Source organism: Nestor notabilis, unplaced genomic scaffold (assembly GCF_000696875.1).
Source record: "Nestor notabilis isolate BGI_N333 unplaced genomic scaffold, ASM69687v1 scaffold2597, whole genome shotgun sequence".
Lineage (NCBI taxonomy): Eukaryota > Metazoa > Chordata > Aves > Psittaciformes > Psittacidae > Nestor > Nestor notabilis.
Window position 1 is genome coordinate 59,172 of NW_009934929.1, and position 19,468 is coordinate 78,639.

Consider the following 19,468-nt stretch of genomic DNA (forward strand, 5'->3'; position numbering starts at 1 on the left):
GAGAAGCCATCATAATGTCATTTAGGAGCACAAGTATCTTGAAAAGTCCAAATTGTTCTGGTGGTTCCACCTTCAAATGAATGAGATAGATAGATTGAAAATGGTTTGGAGGAGGCCTGTGAGGCTAGTTCGGGTAAAGACCAGCTCCCTTATGGGGCAAGATGAAATAGACTGGTAAGCTTCGGTGGGAATAAGATGGGTATGATATAAGTCAGTAGAATAAGGAATCACATGGAGAATGAGGAAGCAATCATAAGATTATGCTGTAGCTGCAAATAAAAAAAAGGGGCACTTCAAACAATGCAAGCACTTAGCTTTAGTGTATCACAAATGTCAAAGGCATGAGCAAATTCAAATAAATGGTAAAAAGTAGTTCTAGATACTAACTGTGAACATTCTAGCATTAAAAAATCTGTAAACTGCTGGCTGGCAGTGGCTTGGATATTGTCATACCCAGTGAAGAATCATTTCATACTTGTCCTATATTCCTTTCCTAAGCATCCTCTACTTGTCCTTGTTGGAGTGAGAATAACGGGCTGGATAGGCCATAAGAATGTGTCTAATATCAATATCCTTTTACCTGCATGAGTGATCTCCCCCAATTTCTTCTTGACTTTTTGGTTTGGCTTTTACCAAACACACAGAAGAGAGGCTGCTTCTGTCATTCCTGTTGCTGGTTTCAGTTATCAGAACGGCACCATTTGGTGTGTTCATTCTTTTGATAAAATTCATGAGTCCTATTTTTTTTAAGTTAGGGTTAATTAACTTTTTAGACCTGGGAAGCTTTATAAATCTTCCATGAACTACAGATTTAAACACAGTGCCTGCCTGCCCACTAGGTATTTTAGTCTCAGTATTTCACATCTAACCATTTTTTGCGAGATTATTAACTCATTCTTTTTCATAGCTGGCTTGAAGGATTTTGCTATTAAGCATAGAAACACAAGGATGCTTTGAATGTGTCAAACTGAGTACATTTTTGCAAGAATGATGTTAATTACATGTGTGAGAGGAATCTTCTTTCTCCTTACTTTCTGCAAACAAATTCTAAAAATCACAGGTTTTTTTGGAAATGATGAATAAATAGTTCACCTACCGTTAATTCACTCTTGATTTATTAAGCTTTTATACTGTCAAAATATATTCAGGATCTCTGAGGACCTCAGTTTGCATTTCTTTGTTGTGCAGACACAATAATGTTGATCAGCTTTACATCTGCATGTCAATATATTCTTCCTTGAGTTCTGCCAATTACACTAACCTAGTACCGAGCTCCTCTTGCCACAGGCTGGCATACAGCTTATATGCTCAAGCATTCCGGTTGGATTCCCAGAGTTCAGATCAATCACACCCAGTCTCACTACAAGTGAGGCTGGACAGTGATGTATGTAGTAGGGAATTGGTGTGTGAACGAGATTACCCCAAAGGGACATGCAATTTGGTGAGAAAGCATAGCCAACATCTTCCTATACTGTTCAGATGGATCACAAATCACAGAATAAATGGATGGGACTAAGAATATCTTTGTCTTTGTGCTCCATTGTAATGGCACTGTTGACATTCACTGAACACTTACTGTGAAGGTAAGATTCATATTACTGCATAAAGCAAGCCAGGTATGCTGCGGGTTTTAAGAGTAAGTGCTACTTATGTAGAGAAGATTGGCTACTTAACTGAAATGAATCACTTTGTAGGCATTTATCTTTCAAATGTGTGCATGAGTCTAGTCAAACAGGCTGGTGGAGCACTGTATGCTCCTGGAGTACTTCTGACCCTTATATGTGAGCATAACATCAATATTTTATATCTAAATATTAGTGACTTTTCAGTGGGGTTTCTGACAGCCTTCTCAAGCCCTCTCTCATGTCAAGCATCCAGCAACTGCCTCCCTCCTGCTCCCAGTACACCACCTGGAGAAGACCTCTTAGGACCACTGCTCCTTCCACCTTTATGTTTTCTGGGATTGAAGTAAACTTGCAAGCAGCTTTCCAACAGCAGTATCTACTTTTCTCCAATATTCTGAACATAGGACTTCACTGGCTTTTAAGACCTAGAGCTTTGCACGAGTCCCTCAGCAGTATATCTCCAAATCTTCAGCTTTCCTTATGATTGTCGTGGAGTAAACATTACTGAGAAACAACTAAAAACATGGGTGTTATCAGCATTGTTCCCAGGCTGAAAGTCAAAAACACAGCACTGCACCAGCTACTAAGAAGGAGAAAAAATGACTGCTGTAGCTGAAGCCAGGACACCGATCCAAATAGAAGTCCAAAGTTTGATATGGCAAAAATTAAGGATTATGCTGGTCAATCCTTGGTTCAGTTTTGGATACAGTGATTGCCCTACATGTTTGTAAGAAGGTCATGACTGATCATGCCATTCTTGCCTTCTTCCTATTTCCTTGCTGCAGCTTTCTTGATTGGATAAAGAAATGTCTGTATCTGTCATCTATTATCTCTATGACAACTACTTTCCTCCTATTTTTAATACTTTTTGCTCTTAACACTGTCAAGCTGAGCTGAGTTGCCTCTTGCTTACTGTACTTACTGACTGCAACCTCAGGTGTATCCCACTGCAGACTACAGGAAATAACCCTTTCATCTGGGGCTAATCAATGATGGAGCATCCTAAACAGATGTTCCATTCTTCATTAACAAGAAATCTAGGAGAGGCTCTCTATACCATTGAGGATGTACCGCAAATAGTGGGGTCTGCATGGCTCTTAAAGATTTCCATTTACTATTATGATAGAAAACAATCTGTCCTATCATATCAGTTTCTGATATGTCCTATCATACCTGTTTCTGATAGGAAACAATCAGTCCTGTTGCTGGTCAGTGCTTTTTTATATTTGTGCCTTTCCTTTGGCGATAGGATTACAAAAAGCTGAAATAGACCTGCAAAGACTCTGTTCTGGAGGGATTGAAGAAATATAGCAGTAATGTGTGGAGAGTGGAATCACAAAGATTAGAAGTAGATATCCATGTGTGAAGCTACAGCAACTGCCTGTCATTTCTGGTACAAAACTTGGCCATGAAATGGGAATCTCACACAACAGTATATGTGGCAGCCCAGCCATTTCTGCTTGGATTTTGTCTTTTCAGAGATGCAAAACAGCTACTAAAAATGCATTTTAAAAAGAGTGATGATACTTTACACATAACGACATGGACTTAAAAGAAGTGTGTGTGTGTAAGTTGAATTACATTCAAGCCTCATGCAAGGAATGATTCCTTAATTGGTGGAAACAGATGACTTTGATCTTTTAAAAACCTAGAAATCAAGGTCTGCTGAAAACAGATACAGTGATAAAGTGACTAGATAAACAGCAATCTAAATGTGTGCAACAAGCAATCAAGAAAGCTGAAATGAGAAAAAATCATGATGAACACAAAGGAAAAAGACTTCTGCTCTGCATGGTGTAAAAGCTTTTCCAAAACCGGTAGGGACATAATTAAATAAAGCTGCTCTAAACTTTGCCTACTATTCAGCTCTGCCTATATATCCACTAAACCCACCACTTGAGAATAGGTCAAATGGTTTTTGGGTGCCTTGACTTGAGATATTTGGGAGTTTCCTGCTCTGGGGTGATAGGTTTATAGTCCCTTGTTAAACTCCAGTGTTATACAGCGTTTACAGAGCCCAGATAGCTGCCTACATATTGCCTATTCTTTTGAGGAGCCTGAGGAATTAGTCTTGATCCTAATTAATTTCTTCTGGGAGACATAGTTAGCAATAGTTCTACTGTTTGGAAGCCTGGATTCTTGTTTCCTATGGCTCAAGGGAGGGCTTTAGTATCAGGTTATGAGTTTCACAGCACTGTCCCCCTTATTGCAAACACAAATGCACAAGTCATGTTGTCAGAAGGAAAAAACAGAAGTTGCCTGACCTTGTACTGAGGACACTTCTAAAGAGGTAAATGTCAGGTCTGAATATTGTTGAATGCTCATACACAGGTTTTGACAGCAGTTTCAAATGTAATGCTTATGTCTTCCATGATTTCAAACTGTAGTTGTGTTTCCATCCAAATAAGAGACAGATCACCCATTGTCTGCATGCCTTTTTTGACCCTTGGTTCTTGAATATGGAATTGTTCTGTTTTGCTAGGAATAACTCCTGGTGTAGGCAGATGAGTTTTTCTGAATAACCACAAATTAGGTTGCTGTGAACTCTCTTCTCATGGGAAATAATGAAACACACAAACTGTGCTGTATGCTGTGAACCTGTCCACAGCCTAGGTTGGTTACTGTCATGTGTCTCACTGTGCTGCTCACTCAGCAAACTAGAACAGACCAACCAAGGTCACACAGACTCCTATGCAACAACACAGAAGCTCAGAATTGACCCTGTAGGATCTTCCTGTCCCTCGTGCCTGTTTTTGATCTCCATCTGCGTACAACTGAAACAGAGGGGAAGAGACCGCATGAAAAGCAACAAACAGGGAAAAAGGACTAAGGAGTCAGAGGAAGACTTCAAAGCTTGAAAGATATAAAATTCTGCGGTGCCTGTATTGCAGATGTCTGTTCTGCAAATATATAAGAAAAATCTACAATAGAATGAGAAAAAAAATGTAGTATTAGGAGATAAGAAGAAGCTAGAGATAGGGCTAACTGGTGTATGTGAACTGAGAAAAATGAGATGACAAGACAATGATGCTAGAAATGTCAGAGATGAGAAGTATGACTTTTGGGGAAGATGTGAAGAAACATGTAACTCACAAAGTGATAAAATGACACAGATGCACACTGCGTATAAAAAAGCACATTCCTCCCTCATTCTTCATGAATTTCGCATTCACTAACCCCATTTGTGCAAGATGCTCTGTATCTCTGCAGCCGCCAGCCACAGGCGCTTTGTTTGATGCTGGTTTCAATAAACATGCTGGCTGCAGGATATACCATTCAAGGCAATAAGAGATCTGCTGATCGTATCTCACACGTTTAGCCAACACTACGACCATCCTTAACAATTCTCCTGAGAGTAGCCAGCAGTTCCCTGTCTCTAAGAAAGGAACGGATAGAGATCTGCAGCAGAGCTCTGCTGATCATTGTCCTCAAAGTGAGACAAGAATAAAATATGAGTTACCACGAGCCTTATCTAAATAGACCTGTAAAATTGTTGCTGGTAGTGCTTGAATCTTCCAAGGCCGTGGGGACTGTGCTCCACACTGGCTGTGTTATGTCCCTCATCTCTGGTGACTGATTCAACTCGGTATTACTGATAGTGTGTGTGCCATATTCTCACCCTACTCTGAAACTAGGGCTTGCAGCTTTAATTTTCAATATCGCCATCACCAACTAGTTTCATATATTTTCCCTGATGTTAGGAATAATTCAGAAAAGGGGTCTTGATGTGCTCAAACCTCTACCAGTTTGGGATAAGATATAAAAGGTGGTAATAATTCTCCAAACTTTTCTCATGGTTCTTTTAATACATCCTTGTCTTACAGAGCACAGACATGGTCTTATTCAGTCTTTTTTTGCAATGGTGTGGACGAAGTCTTGTATTTCTGGTACTCCTTCATTGTGAAGAAGAAAGGAGGGTGGAGATACAGTTTTTGAGTTCTCAGTGAGTCTATCTGCCATTTAAAGTTTTGAATAGCCATGTTTTCTTTTGAGGTCTTCTCCTTAGATCTAATGAAACTTTCCTTCGTTACTCCTAATTTGTAAGATATCTTGCCCTTCATGAAAATTCACTTAGTTTACTGGAAGTATTTTGAGTCACATGATTCAGGGTTTGTAAACCTTTGCTGTGGTAGGCTTTTCAGAGTGTAGTTTGTTCTCTGCTCAGCTGCCAGAATTCAGAGGCATTTGTATTTACTTCCAGTATAGTAACAAGGTTCCCCCTACAGAGGTCTTCAGCAAGCACTCTCCATATATCTTATCCATGAATTGCAGTAAAATTCTGCTGAAGTTAATTTCACCTTGCATATGGATTTATATGAAGTTACATAATTTTGGCTGTGGCTCTCCAACCAGGCAGGCAGAGGAAGCATGTGAAGAAACACTTTTTCCTGTAACTTCTGGGTCCTGTGATGGACGTTTCCTTCCCATGTCTAGTGATAGAGGAATCCAAGTTAAAGTAGGATGTTTGCTTGGGCTTTCTTCAGAAGCAGAGTCTATGAGACCAAATAAATATCTCAGTGCATGTGAAAATGCCACAACTAAGAATGGTATAATAAGCCTGTGAAAGTTTTAAAACTATGTTCAAGGGAATAATTTGTTGAATCTTAAGACATAATGCAGTGTCTATACAGGCTGGCAGAAAGGGATCCTTGAGAAGAAAAGCAATATGCTGGTGAGACTGACGAACTCTGTATGACACCAACTCACTAGTCTTCCACCTTTCTGGCTCTCAGAACAATTCCACAGAAGATCGAAGTAGAAAACTCCATCAGTCATGAAGGGCAATTAAAGACTATTTTAGATCTTGTAATCCTCAAATGGAGTGTTCCTCAGTGGATTTGTTTCCAATAAAAATACAAAGTGCCCAGTGTCCATTCCCAGTGGGAAGGAAGACCAGGACTTCTTGCTGGAAATGGTGATGTTATAACTGAATTCATTAAACCTTTTCGCCCATTCTATGAATCTTCTAAAACCTAGACAGTTCTGGCAGGGCCAGAGGAAGACCATCACTTCCAGTGCTTGCTCTTTGAGTTTGTTCTGTCATCTGCTCCCACGCTCCACTGGGGTTCATAAAATCCTGAAGATCAAACTGAAAGTGTCATAAGGATGCCCAGATTTTGATGTCACTTCATGCTGTTTCATCATTGTCTTTTTGCTCCATTTATCTTTGCTCCTGTTATTGGTATATTGTAATCTTTTCACACTTACCTTCCTCAGTAATGGATCTACTGTATTTTCTTTTACAAGAGGTAGTTCTATACTGGTTCTTTACTTCCGTCTGATTTCCTATCTTCTTAGCTTTTACTTTTTTAAATCTATTCTCTGTATCTTAATGCATACACTTTTACATGTATTAAGACCTCAGAATCTTTTGAATGTGTGCTGATAGTATTTCAGATTTTTTAATACATGTCCAAGTGGAATATATGCTGGGCTCATCCCATCACTATGATTTTGCACTAACAGGGTACAACATGCACACTTGGACTAGCCTATCTAGATCTGTCTTCGGTTTGACACTGCATTGCTTCAATGATACGAATTTATAAACTCTTTAGTATAGACGTAGCCCTGCTATTCCAAAGTACTTTACATTCTTTTATTTATTTCTGTAAAGTAGGGAGATTTATATCAATATAAATGTGCTTTTATCAGGGCTTTTGCTGGTTATAACTAGACTGACAACAAAATGCTATTGGTAGAATATGTTTACTTATTACATCTAAATGATTTACAGGCAACATGTTTCATTATGTGATTTATATTTTTCAGTGGCTTAGCTGGTTTAATTTTTCAAGGTGAGTGGAAATAATAGTGGAGTTATGTGTATTATTTCTTTCTATAAGCATGATCTATACCTTGCGTTATCTGCTTCATGTTTTTCTTTAAGGCTTCAGGTAACTCAAAGAAGGCTCTTCAAGGAGAAGGAAAAAGGAATCAAAACAATAATGGAGATAGGTAGATCATGAAAAGAACTAATAGCTGGAAAATGCTCCCGATAAGAGCCTATCATGTAAGTATGGTTAACTCTCCCCAGTGCTGAAAGCCTAGGATCAGTGAATCTGATCTTTAAAGACAATAGTATGCAAAGCAAGAAGCACTGAACAGATTTTTGCATATTTTGGTATAGAGATGCATCTGTGAACAGAGAGATACAGAACTGCAGCAAGCAGGCTGCTGGTCCCAGCCAAGAGATGGGAATAAACCTGCGTTTTTAACAGCAGATACAAACTTAAGAAAGGAGGTATGGGTACAGAACTCTGCTTCCTTTGCTCATCTTCCTGTACACTCTATTCCTTTCAGCAATGATTGTTGTTTGTTGTTCTGCTATTTTTGTTTTGAAGAAGCTGTTACTTCAGCTTCTGCTGTCCATCAGTTACAGGTCACTGGAGATAAAAGCCTTGCAAGTTCTAAATCCATTTGTGACTGTCAGGTTAAAATGGCTGTTAAAGTGGAGAATGCAACACAAGACTCAGTGACAAGGCTGGAGGGCAAAACTGATTCCAAAGAACGATGCTTTAAAGAGGAGAAAAAACACAGTTACAACTATCTGTCCAGAACAACACTTCGCTTTGTATTGTAGCCACATCAAGATAAAAGATTTAAAGTAAGTTAGTGTAGAAAAATATATTAATGTTTTTCATTATAAGATACAGGACTTAAAAAAACCTGTGTATTTCTGTTACACACTTTTTATATTTAGGCTATTCATGGCATGGACAGTCTAATTTTATTCTGTGGTACTATTTAATTCAAATGATGCACAGATTTTAATAGGTTAGTTTTCTGCCTAATACAGGTTATTATTTGAAATGAACCTTCTCCAAAGGCATTGTTCTTCTGTTGTTCTGTAGTCTTAGCCATTTGTTTCCAAATATGCTATTCGAAAACTTACTAAACCCAGAACTTTTTTCCTATGTTTAATCACATTATGGCTGGTAATGTACATCTTGCTTACAGTTTTTCATTTAGAGCAATTAACAATTGCTACAGTAAAGGAAAGAATGAAAAGACTCATCAGATAAGATATTCCTAAATTAAAGTTCTATCTGCAGCATGAATTCACCTATATTTCACCCAGTAAATATTGTGGGAATATTTCTGAGTTACCTGTTGCCTGCCTGCTTGCCCCTCAGCTTCCTCATCACAGGGACTGCTTATGCTGTTGCTCCCTTATGCAAGCTCCCAGTCCACAGGTTTGCACTCCATGGTACAACTGAGGACTAACTGAATGCTATAATTCTACAAAGTGGGCAAGTTAAGAGTGATTTGAAATATTCTAAAACCCCTTAATTATATACATGAAGTTTCTAATTGTATATTCAGACTGATGACAATGGTCATGACTTTCAGCATGAAGTCAAAGTTGATGAGATGGTTAGGATCATGAAACACAATCTGTGTAACAACCATGACATTTGCAAATATGCTATTACAATAAACTGTACAGAACACAATTTTCATTGCCCATCTTAATAATTAAATATTGGTTCAACAAGGCTGCACTAATTAGATAGATACACAAGTTACAAATGTTGACTCTTGATAGTCTTTTTAACCTATGTTCTCTCTTTCTCCTTTCTGCATACTCACTATTCTGCAAGGTATCAGCAACCCTTGATGAGTTTATATGTCTTCGTTAGCACCACTGGACAGATTAAAACCATTTATTTTTGATTAGGTTATTGTTCCTACATAGAATATGTATTTTTTTTTATCGTGACATTTCTTATGTGAATGCTTTCAGGTTTAGTATTTGGACATAGTGTTGTTATGATTTCTGCCAATACAGGACCCAAATGTACTAAGACCTATGCAGACAAATAGTGAAAACTGATCCCTACAAACAAGATTAAATAATACCAATAAACAAACTTAGCAAACACTATGAAGGCAACTTCATTAAATTAGTAAAATAACACAGACCAAGTCTTAGGCTTCATATTTAGTCAATAAGTGTTAAATAGCTATCACTTTGCTTTTGTGATTAGAAACATAACTATTAATTATGCTGATATTATTATCAAAGAAACATCAAACTTTATGTTAGAAATTTTTAAGTTGCTCAGATATGAGTGAAAGAACAGGGAGAAAAAAGTATAACACAGTATAAGCTATTATCAACAAGAAGTACACATTTATTCTGCAAAGAAACTACACAGACCTACTATATGTTTCAACTAATTTCTTGAACTCCTACAGAATAAGTTTATAAGAGGTATTTGGCACTGGCTCTTTAAAACTTGATCAGAGACAAAAAAAAATGCTCTCTTTGAGCCCATCACCAAACACATCTGTAAATGTTGAAAAAAATTGTTACAATGCATTTTACTTACCCTCATCCTTCCATTTCTTATTGCTGGCCCATCTTCTGCTAACCTCAGCACATACAAATCCATTTTGTACTCCCTTCCTCCTCGAATACTAAACCCAAAACCTTTGGCTCCTTTCTCCAAATCAACGGTGAAATAATCAAAGTCCTGTACAGACAAACAAACAATGAAAGAATTAATGATATGATATGAATGTCGGGGTATAGAGTCAAGAAAACTTTAAAACACATCTCTTCAAAAGTGCAACTATCCACTTGATATAAGCAAAGGGACCCTCCAAGTATACTTCTGCACTGGCAGACTTTGGCCATTTCAGAAATAGAGACTTTAGCAAAATGTAAACGCCTAAGTCTAAACCACCCTGAAAGGGCACTTTTTAGCAGTTGCTTGGTATCAGAAATTCTCCACATGGTTTCATATTCACCCTCAATATTCTCAAGGCACCCGAGTGCAAGCGTTTATGCAGAATTACTGATTTGGCCAGTGAGGTAGCAGGCAGTTCCTGCATACGCATCATCACAACTGAACATTAGTAGGAGAGTCATCGCCTAAATTCTCGGCACAACCTAACATGATCAGCAGGCTAGACTGCATGGAGTCACAAAGTATAGCAGCCTTCACCACTTCGGTTAAAACATGCTTTGAGGAGGATGTGGCAAGTAGGAGATTTGCGTTTCACCCTTTCTGTGTACTGAAGAGACTGAGAGTCACCCTTCGTTGTTCCTTGGTGGACCCGAATTACCATCCCCATAGAGGGGTCTGGGTGGGAACTTGGTCTGATGCTTCTGGTCCCTTTGCAGCCAAGATTGCAAGAGCAAGGGCAGTAGGAGAAAAAACAAGAGCAAGCTTGGGTGGTGTAGACCAGTGGTTAGAGAATTAAACTGGAAATGGTGAGACCACAGGTAGTCTAAGCATCTCTATAGGTGCTAAGGAGCATCTTACAGGCTAGGCACATGTGGATGGTGTTTGCTATTTACACACGGAAATGCACAGAATTTTTAGAGGATTCTCTGGATCCCTCAAGAATTTGGATATTTTCATCGATGCAGTTTATGTGTCTGGCTTTGAAAATGGACACAGAAACCACATATATGTGTTTCCAGCATATAGTGCCCAGAAATTTACATTATCTTATTTAATATTCTTCTGACCTTTATTTTTTCTGTCTTCATGTGAGAAGAAAGGAGGATTTTTTTTTGAAAGTCTAAGCTTTGGGTCAAATCCTCAAACTCTCACAGCTGTCAGTAAATACTTATCACCAGCAGAATTTTGTCCAAGGTAACATAACTCTTCACCTAGGGTTGTTTCTCTGAATTTGTAAGATTATGCCTGATGTCAAAGAAACTAGTTGCACAAGCTAGTTTCTCTGCATCCAGAGTAACAGAAATGTAATTATATCAGTCAGGATTCATATTTAATTATTTCTTCAGATTAAATAAAGTCTTAATTTTCAACAATGCTCTAAAATGCAGTCTGACCTAAGCACATCCACTGTTCAATGACCGTATTATGTTCCTAGGAATAAAAAAAATCCTCTGGTAATGCAAAGACAACTTATTTTAGAACTTTTATTTTGACTCTCCAGTGTACCTTAGAAATAGCATTTATTTAACATATTAGTCACACAATTATAAATATAGTGTTATTTGAGAGCTCACATAGTTCTTCATTAATATTAATGGGTTAGAAATAACTTCTTCTACAGAAAGATAGTAGCTAAGAGTAAAAACAATAAAGGCACCTTTTTCTTCTGTAACGTCATCTTTTTTGCCAATATACATGATCTTTCCCTAGTAGGAGTGCTGTAAGTTTGTCCCTGGGGCTGCCTGTACTCTGACAGAGGGTACTGCCTGGTGTCGGGCGAATGCTGCCTGTAATCTATTAAGGGTGGCTGCCTGTAGTCGAGAGGTGGTGGCTGCTGGTAATCCATCACCGGAGGATGCCTGTAGTCCAGCGGAGGCTGTCGGTAGTCCGTTGAGGACTGCCTGTAGTCTGTAAATGGAGGTTGCCGGATGTCAGGTTTCACATCCTGTCTGGCTTTTACTTCTGACCTATAACTGAAAAAGCAAAATGACTTCGTTTCAGAAAGCAGCCAAACATTAAGAATATGCATTACATGTGACACTGTGGAGTGAAAGCAAACTGCCTCCCTGAAAAATTGAATGAAACAAATCTTTGCAGAGAAGCAAAACTTTGGAGGGTAAACAGTTGAGGCACCCAAAACCAGTGAGAGCTTTTGAAACATGGACATAAGCAATATTCCCTGAGGTCACACTGTGCGATTTTCCAGTTCGTATCAGTGAGATCAGGATTAAGATCAAAGAGGAAGGCACAGGAAAAGCATCTTGACTCCCCCTTAACTTGCCTACTTGGAAGATGAAATTGCATGTGAAAACACCCACAGCTCACTACAAAATAATGCACTGAGTGTTTTTTTCCCAGAATTGAGATTCTGTAGAATAAATGAAACAGTGCAGGTATTTATAACCCCTCTGTTTCATTGACATAAGGTATTATTATTGTGAGCTTCTCAAGGTTAAAAAAGGATAAATTCTTTGTACTATTTGTTATCATTTTAATGAAAGGTATTCTTTGATACAACGTCTCCTAATATAGTGTGTATTATTATTATTATTACCCACTCACTATAATACTATCTGGCTACAAGCCCGTGGCAGGTCATATCAGTAATTATGTACATAAGTAATGCAGGGTGAGAGGAAAAAACCATATTTGGTTAATGAGGAAATAATAACAAGTAAAATACTGCTTTAATTGGTAACTGGTTACAGGAAGATGAGTCCTAACACTTCAAAGAAAATGTGACTTGCTGTAGCATAGCGACTAGTTAATTAATTTACTCAGATAGGTACAAGTGGCTCCCTTATCACATGGAAATTGGTGCATAATGGCATTTCACTTCAGAGGGAAGGAAGGAATATTTCTTACTGCAAACCTCCATACCTCAGCCACGTAACATGCTGAATGGGCACAAAGGAAGTCCTGAACCTTTTTCTCAAAGCAATTCAGTAGTAGTATTTCGAGTTAGCTTTAACAAAAAATGTTCACATAGTGGATGTTTTCACACTCATCCCAGGAATGTATAGGCCTATACTGGAAATACACATTTCAAACTCTATTTTAATAATGATCTGGAAGTTTCCAGTCGACCAAGTGACCATATATGTACATGTACACATGCAGATACGTGGACACAAAGAAATCGTGAAAGGGATTTTGAAATCCCTTACTTACTGATTGAGAAAAGTTACACACTGATAAAATGAGAGCATTGTTTTTGATTACGTTAATTTATGTATGAAAAAGATAATCTAAATGTTCAAAAAATGTCAAAGAAATTAAACATATTTCAAAACTTCATTACTTTACTAGTACAGTTACAGTAATATTATGTCAGATCTTCCTACACACTAACTTTAATTAGCTGAATCTTTATCCAGACACTAAAATATCAGAACTATTTCCCTTGGACTTTTCTGAGAAGATGAAAATAGCTTGCTGCCATGTTCATTTAAACCTGTACATGGCATCTATAATAAGACCTGCATGTTGACAGACAATCCTCTTACTTTCTTTACTCAGTATCATGATCCTGTAAAATGAAGATGGAGAACAAACAGGCTGACTGTGATATTGAGCCTTATCAATACTGGAAGTAAAAATACTAGTTAGTATTACTAAGAGATTTAAATATCACATAAAATTTTGATTTTGATACAGAAACTACGTATGTAGCTATCAATACAAGCTCCAATCTGATTTATAAAATCTAGTGAAAATGATACTATATGAACTAGCAGAAATGGACCTTTTTTTGGAACAGAAGTAATCCTTAGGTGGGTTCCCAATAAACGATCACAGCTGCATGTCAAAAGATGATGCTTTTATTTTTGCTGAATATATAAATGGTGACATGACCAATTATAGTTCACGCTGTTCGGTACAATGATTACAGAATTTCTTTCTGGAACTTTAATCAATAAAGTTTACTGCTCCCCTCTGAAAGTTCCCAATTCAACAGACATTTAATACTGACTTACAACTGCACAGGCTTTTGTGAAAGCTCTGCACTGTATTTTTGTCAGAAACATATGATGTCTTCTAGGAGATGATCACTTTTGGAAAATTTACTCAATGAAATATAAGGCAAAGAAATTTGCCAACTGTGACTAATTGAGAGAAAATAATTTTGGGCAAGTGAAAGTGCTACATCTGGAAAGCAAGGAGAATTAGAGGGCATAGTGTCTAAATCACAACCAAACTCAAGTATATCCAGAAGCAGAAAGTTACAATCCTGAAACCAGCATCTACTATTTAGGGAAAAGGGTCTTGATGAGGTATGTTGGTTATTGAAGATTAGCATAAAGACAGTCAGTGTAATCAGCTTCATTTAACATGCCAAAAATTAATCCAAAGACTAAATAGTGTTGATTGAAGATCATAGAAAGTTGTATCATCCCACAGCCTGAGCATGCTCTTTATATAAACAGCTTTAGTACATCTGGTCATAAAATTTCTATCCCCCTACCATTTAATTTCCATCATAGATAAATCTGTCAATGCATATACACAAATTACACATGAGAAATTAGCTGGAAAATGATACACCATAGATAGAAGCTGATATAAAAATATCTTCCTGACTCCAGAAGTCTAATAGACAAAATCAGGCATGTAAGATACTAAAAACCAAAAAAGGCCACCTCAGGATCACATACGGATATACCTGTATTCTGTAGTTGATATAAGAAAGTAGTATGTTAACAATGAAATTATTAGCAAGAAACACTTTGCTGTTTAGTTCCTTGGCAAAGATAAGATCCCAGTGGACATTTGTGGAAGGCTGGCTAGACCCTTGTTCATAATATGTTTCAGACCCAAACAAGACTTACAGATTACCCTGGCATGCACAATTCATGCTCTGTGGGTGCAATCACAGGACTATGGCTTGTCAGAGCCCCACAGGCGATGGCTCATAGCTGCTAGGAACAGCAGGAAGACCCAGCACAAGGGTCCTCGCACAAGGCAAAAGGCTGGAGGAGCTGCTCTTACCTGTTTTCGTGTCCCTGCAGCTGGAGGGGCTGTGGAGGTGGCGGCTGGGCGACGGGGCTGTGCTGGGCGACAGGGCTCTGCTGCGCCAGGGGGCTCTGCTGGGCCATGGGGCTGTGCTGCTGGGCCATGGGGCTCTGCTTCTCCGAGCTGGGGGCCGAGGCTGGGCTGTTCAGCTCTGCGTAATGGGAAGCTGGAGATTAAACACCTGTCACAGCGCGGCATTTACTAAAGGGCAAAGGTAGACAATTATCATTTTTGGTCACACACTGCCTCTGGAAATTTATGCTTTGTCGCTTTTGCTCTCTTGGGTTATAATTAGATTTTAAGACATCTGAACTTAATGGGCTCCTTTTGATAGTCTGTGGGATCTGAAATCTTGGTCACTTCTGTAACTCCGTTTGACACCTCCATTATTTAAAACCCCACTGAACAAGGCAAATTGCTTCTGTGTTTCATGTTTTCTTTTAAAGCCTGAAAATACTGATTAGAGAATCATAGAATAGTTTGGGTTGGAAGGCATCTTTAAAGGTCATCTAGTCCAACCCCCCTGCAATGAGCAGGGACATCCTCCAGCATAACAGGTTGCTCAGAGCCCCACCTGACCTGAGTTTGAATGTTTCCAGGATGGGGCATCTACCACCTCTCTGTTTCACCACCCTCATTGTAAAAAATGTCTTCCTTCCCTCTAGTCTAAACCTGTCCTCTTTTAGTTTAAAACCATTATCCCTTGTCCTATCACAACAGACCCTACTAAAAAGTTTGTCCAGATCTTTTTTACAAGCCCCCCTTTAACTACTGAAAGACCACAATAAGGTCTCCCTGGAGGCCTCTCTCTCAGGTTTTCCATAGGAAAGGTGCTCCAGCCCTCTGATCATCTTCAAGGCCTCCTCTGGACTTGCTTGAGCAGGTCCACATCCCTCTTGTGTTGGGGTTCCCAGAGCTGAACACAGGACTGCAGGTGCTGTCTCACCAGAGCAGAGTAGAGGGGCAGGATCACCTCCCCTGACCTGCTGGCCACTCTTCTTGGGATGCAGCCCAGGATACAATTGGCCTTCCGGGCTTTAAGCACTGGGTCATGTCCAGATTTTCATCCACCACCACCCCCAAGTCCTTCTCTGTAGGGCAGCTCTCAACCCCTTTACCCCCCAGCCTGTGTTGATATCAGGTTGCCCCCATGCATACGCAGGACCTTGCACTTGGCCTTGTTGAACCTCATGAGGTTCACATGGCCCCACTTCTTGAGCTTGTCCAGCTCCCTCTGGGCAGCATCCTGTTTCTCAGGCTTGTCAATCACACCACTCAGCTTGGTGTCATCTGCAAACTTGCTGAGGGTGCACCTGATCCCACTGTCTGTGTCATCGATGAAGATACTGAACAGTACTGATCCCAGTACAGACTCCTGAGGGATGCCACTTGCCACTGATCTCCACCTGGACGTTGAGCCGTAGACCAATACCCCCTGGAAGCCACCATCCAGGCAATTCCTCATCTGTCAAAGAGTCCGTCCATCAAATCCACATCTCTCCAATTTAGATGGAAGAATGTTGTGGGGGACTAGGTTAAAGGCCTTACAGAAATCCAGATAGACAACTTCCATAGCTCTTCCCTTGTCCACTGATGTAGTCACTCCATTTTACAAGTCTGCTTGGTTGGTCAGGCAGAATTTGGCCTTGGTGAAACTGTGCCTTAGCTTAGGTCCTAGATATTTGAAATACTTTTCATTTGAGACAATGAATGATTTTATTGCTTTCACCACTGTTGTGGGATGACACAGTTGTCACAGAAGATAAAACACTGGTGTGCTTGTGTTAACTCCTGTTGTCTTTGAGCTCAAGAAGAATTTCCTGTATTTTTTAAATCTTTGGGGACTATGAACAGTAAAACCAATCTCGATAAATTCTGACTAACCAGCCAAACCAATGTTTTATTTCACTGTATTGTGCCAAACGACCAAGGTTTCACAGAAAACCAGCATCCTTCTTTCCAAACAACATAAAATTCAAAAAGACAGAGAAGCTGGGGTAGGAAATGTGGCTTTGTTACAAATCTTCCTTCAGGCTTCCTGCTGCACTTGAGAGAAGACACATTGGCACTGAGCTCATAACAAATACATTTCTCCCAAGACACTGGCATAGTTCTGTTGCTCATCATTTACCTGTTAAGAAGCACATAAGAGAGAGACTCCACCCACAAGAGAACTTCACAAGTGATTGCTCATGTGTCACCAACGGCAAAAGTGCACGACATGTATTTGTTCCTGCTTGCCAGTGTGGCGTGGTGCAAAGCATCCAGAATGGACACATGTATGGCTGATCATCCCTAACACCAATAGCTATGCTCGATCCAGATCTTGCCTAGTTTTATGTGTGAATCTAGTTTGAATTTTTAATTGTTTTGTATTTTTTAACATGTGACTGCACGTTTCTAATGGTTCTCCACTTAATTTATGCTCATAATTATTATAAAAATTTTGGCTACTTTATTAAAAATGCTTTCAATTTAGTCTTAATAGTCAAAAAAGCTTGTATATTTGCACTTAAAATACTCCTCATGCTGGCATAAACGATACTTGTCTGTGTAATTACTATGCTTAAGGCTTTAATTGCCCATTTTGCATCTGTGAGTCTCTTTTGTATTGCAGTTTCAGAGCTGAAGATTGTGAATGCTGTCCCTCATTTCTACATTGCTCTCATAACTATAGATGAACCAGTCAAATCATAAACTGCTTTGAAAACTGCTTTGCATTTATATGGTATTCTTCATCTGAAAGCACATTACAGAGGCATTAGATTTTTTCCTAATTTTATAAGTCAGAAGGCAAATGAGGTGTCCAGTGTCACACAGGGAAGCCATGACTTGGGCACAAATAATTCCTCACCACCAGCACACGAGAACATCTTGTAGCACTGCATCTCAGATATACCTCTGCATTCTTTCTAACTTAATGTATCCACCTCTAACACTATTAGCAATCTGGTAATATGAATTAATCTGGGTACCGGGCAGGCCCAAATAAGCTTCACGGACTGCATGCAGCATCACACTTGTGTGTAGACGCTTTCAAAACTGGCCTCCACTGATTATACAGCAGCTCTTTTTGTGTGAATTCTGAACTTTCGTATGTTTGTGTTTTTCCCTTAACTGAATTCATTTAACAAAGTAGGTAAGTTCCCCCAATTGCAGCCCATGGCTAGTGTCAGACTATTTTCTTGGCCTGTGAAGGCGAAGGTCATCTAACTGGTGCATGGGTCATTAAGTAATTACATTAGTTCCTGTGTGACATTCCTAGCTCTACTGGTACTAGTTGCTGAGATATAAAAGCCATGGTCTCATTAATATGGTACAATTAATACACCAGTACAGCACATTGATAAACTAAGTAAAGCCCTGAAATCAAGCCCAAAACATCAAAAGATCTTCACCGATTAACTGTGGAATAATGGCCAGAATAATGAGCCTGTCCCCTTACGCTCACCCTACAAATGAGATAAATTAGAGTTCAATTCCTTCCTGGCTTGTGCATTTATAGTGATACACATGGAGGAAACTACCAAATCTGAACCCTTCCTTCACAGGCCTTTTTGTCACAGGTAGCTGAATGTGCCTGGTGACAGCCACTGCACTCTTTTCTGAGTCACTTTGCCAAACTTTGGTTTGGTTTCTAGCAGGATATAAGGGAATGAACTCAAACCCTGCCTCCCTTGTAGGCTGCTTTTCCATGTAGAAGATAATTCTTCCAAAAGACATTAACACTGACTTCCTGGTACCCACGTCTCTCTCAGGTTTCTCCAGGTTTGCTTTAAATACCCTTTTCATAACCAGAAACCTTTTCAAGAATTCAGATGTTATTTGAGCTGGTTCTAAGGCTGTAATTTTGCTGTGCTGTACATTACAGCTGAGAAAGTGAAACAAAAGATGTTCTTTCAAGCGGTGACATAATTCAAGCTAATTGGAGGCTACTTAAAATTTTCTTCCTGTTTTTAAGGGCCATTGACTTACCCTCCTGAGGAATGATGCGAAGAGTTACACTGAGACCTGCATCTTTAATTAGCTTCACAATATCTGCATGAGGCATGTTTATAATAGACTGGCCATTCACAGCTAAGATCCGGTCTCCAACTTTAAGTTTTGCACAGCGATCTGCAGGACTTCCATCAATTATCCGCCCTATTTTATGGGGTACAGCTAGACAAGGAACAATAGTCACAGTTAACATATGCTGACAGAAGTGGTGACGTTCACAGGCAAAAGAAAATGAGTTCATCTGGAAGAAAGTTTTTTCTGAATTAAAAACTAGCTTGTGTATAAACATATAAGAATATAAATCCTTATACAATGTCATTTGCATTAACACAGCATGAATTTCACTAAGAAATTCAGAATCTAGATGTGCATATATACACAGTATATACATATGACATCCAAAATCAGTTTATG

General features: G+C 39.1%; 1 protein-coding gene across 1 annotated transcript in view; it reads right to left on the bottom strand.

Moving 5' to 3' along the window:
- LOC104408081 (membrane-associated guanylate kinase, WW and PDZ domain-containing protein 2-like) overlaps positions 1–19,216 on the bottom strand; it is a gene marked incomplete at its 5' end in the record, with an annotated part of 50,845 nt that extends 31,629 nt beyond the window's left edge. The window contains 4 exon segments of the mRNA XM_010017562.1: positions 9,962–10,109; positions 11,779–12,015; positions 15,032–15,206; positions 19,031–19,216. Coding sequence (XP_010015864.1) covers positions 9,962–10,109; positions 11,779–12,015; positions 15,032–15,206; positions 19,031–19,216 — 746 coding nt within the window.
- Positions 19,217–19,468: the final 252 nt, after the last annotated feature.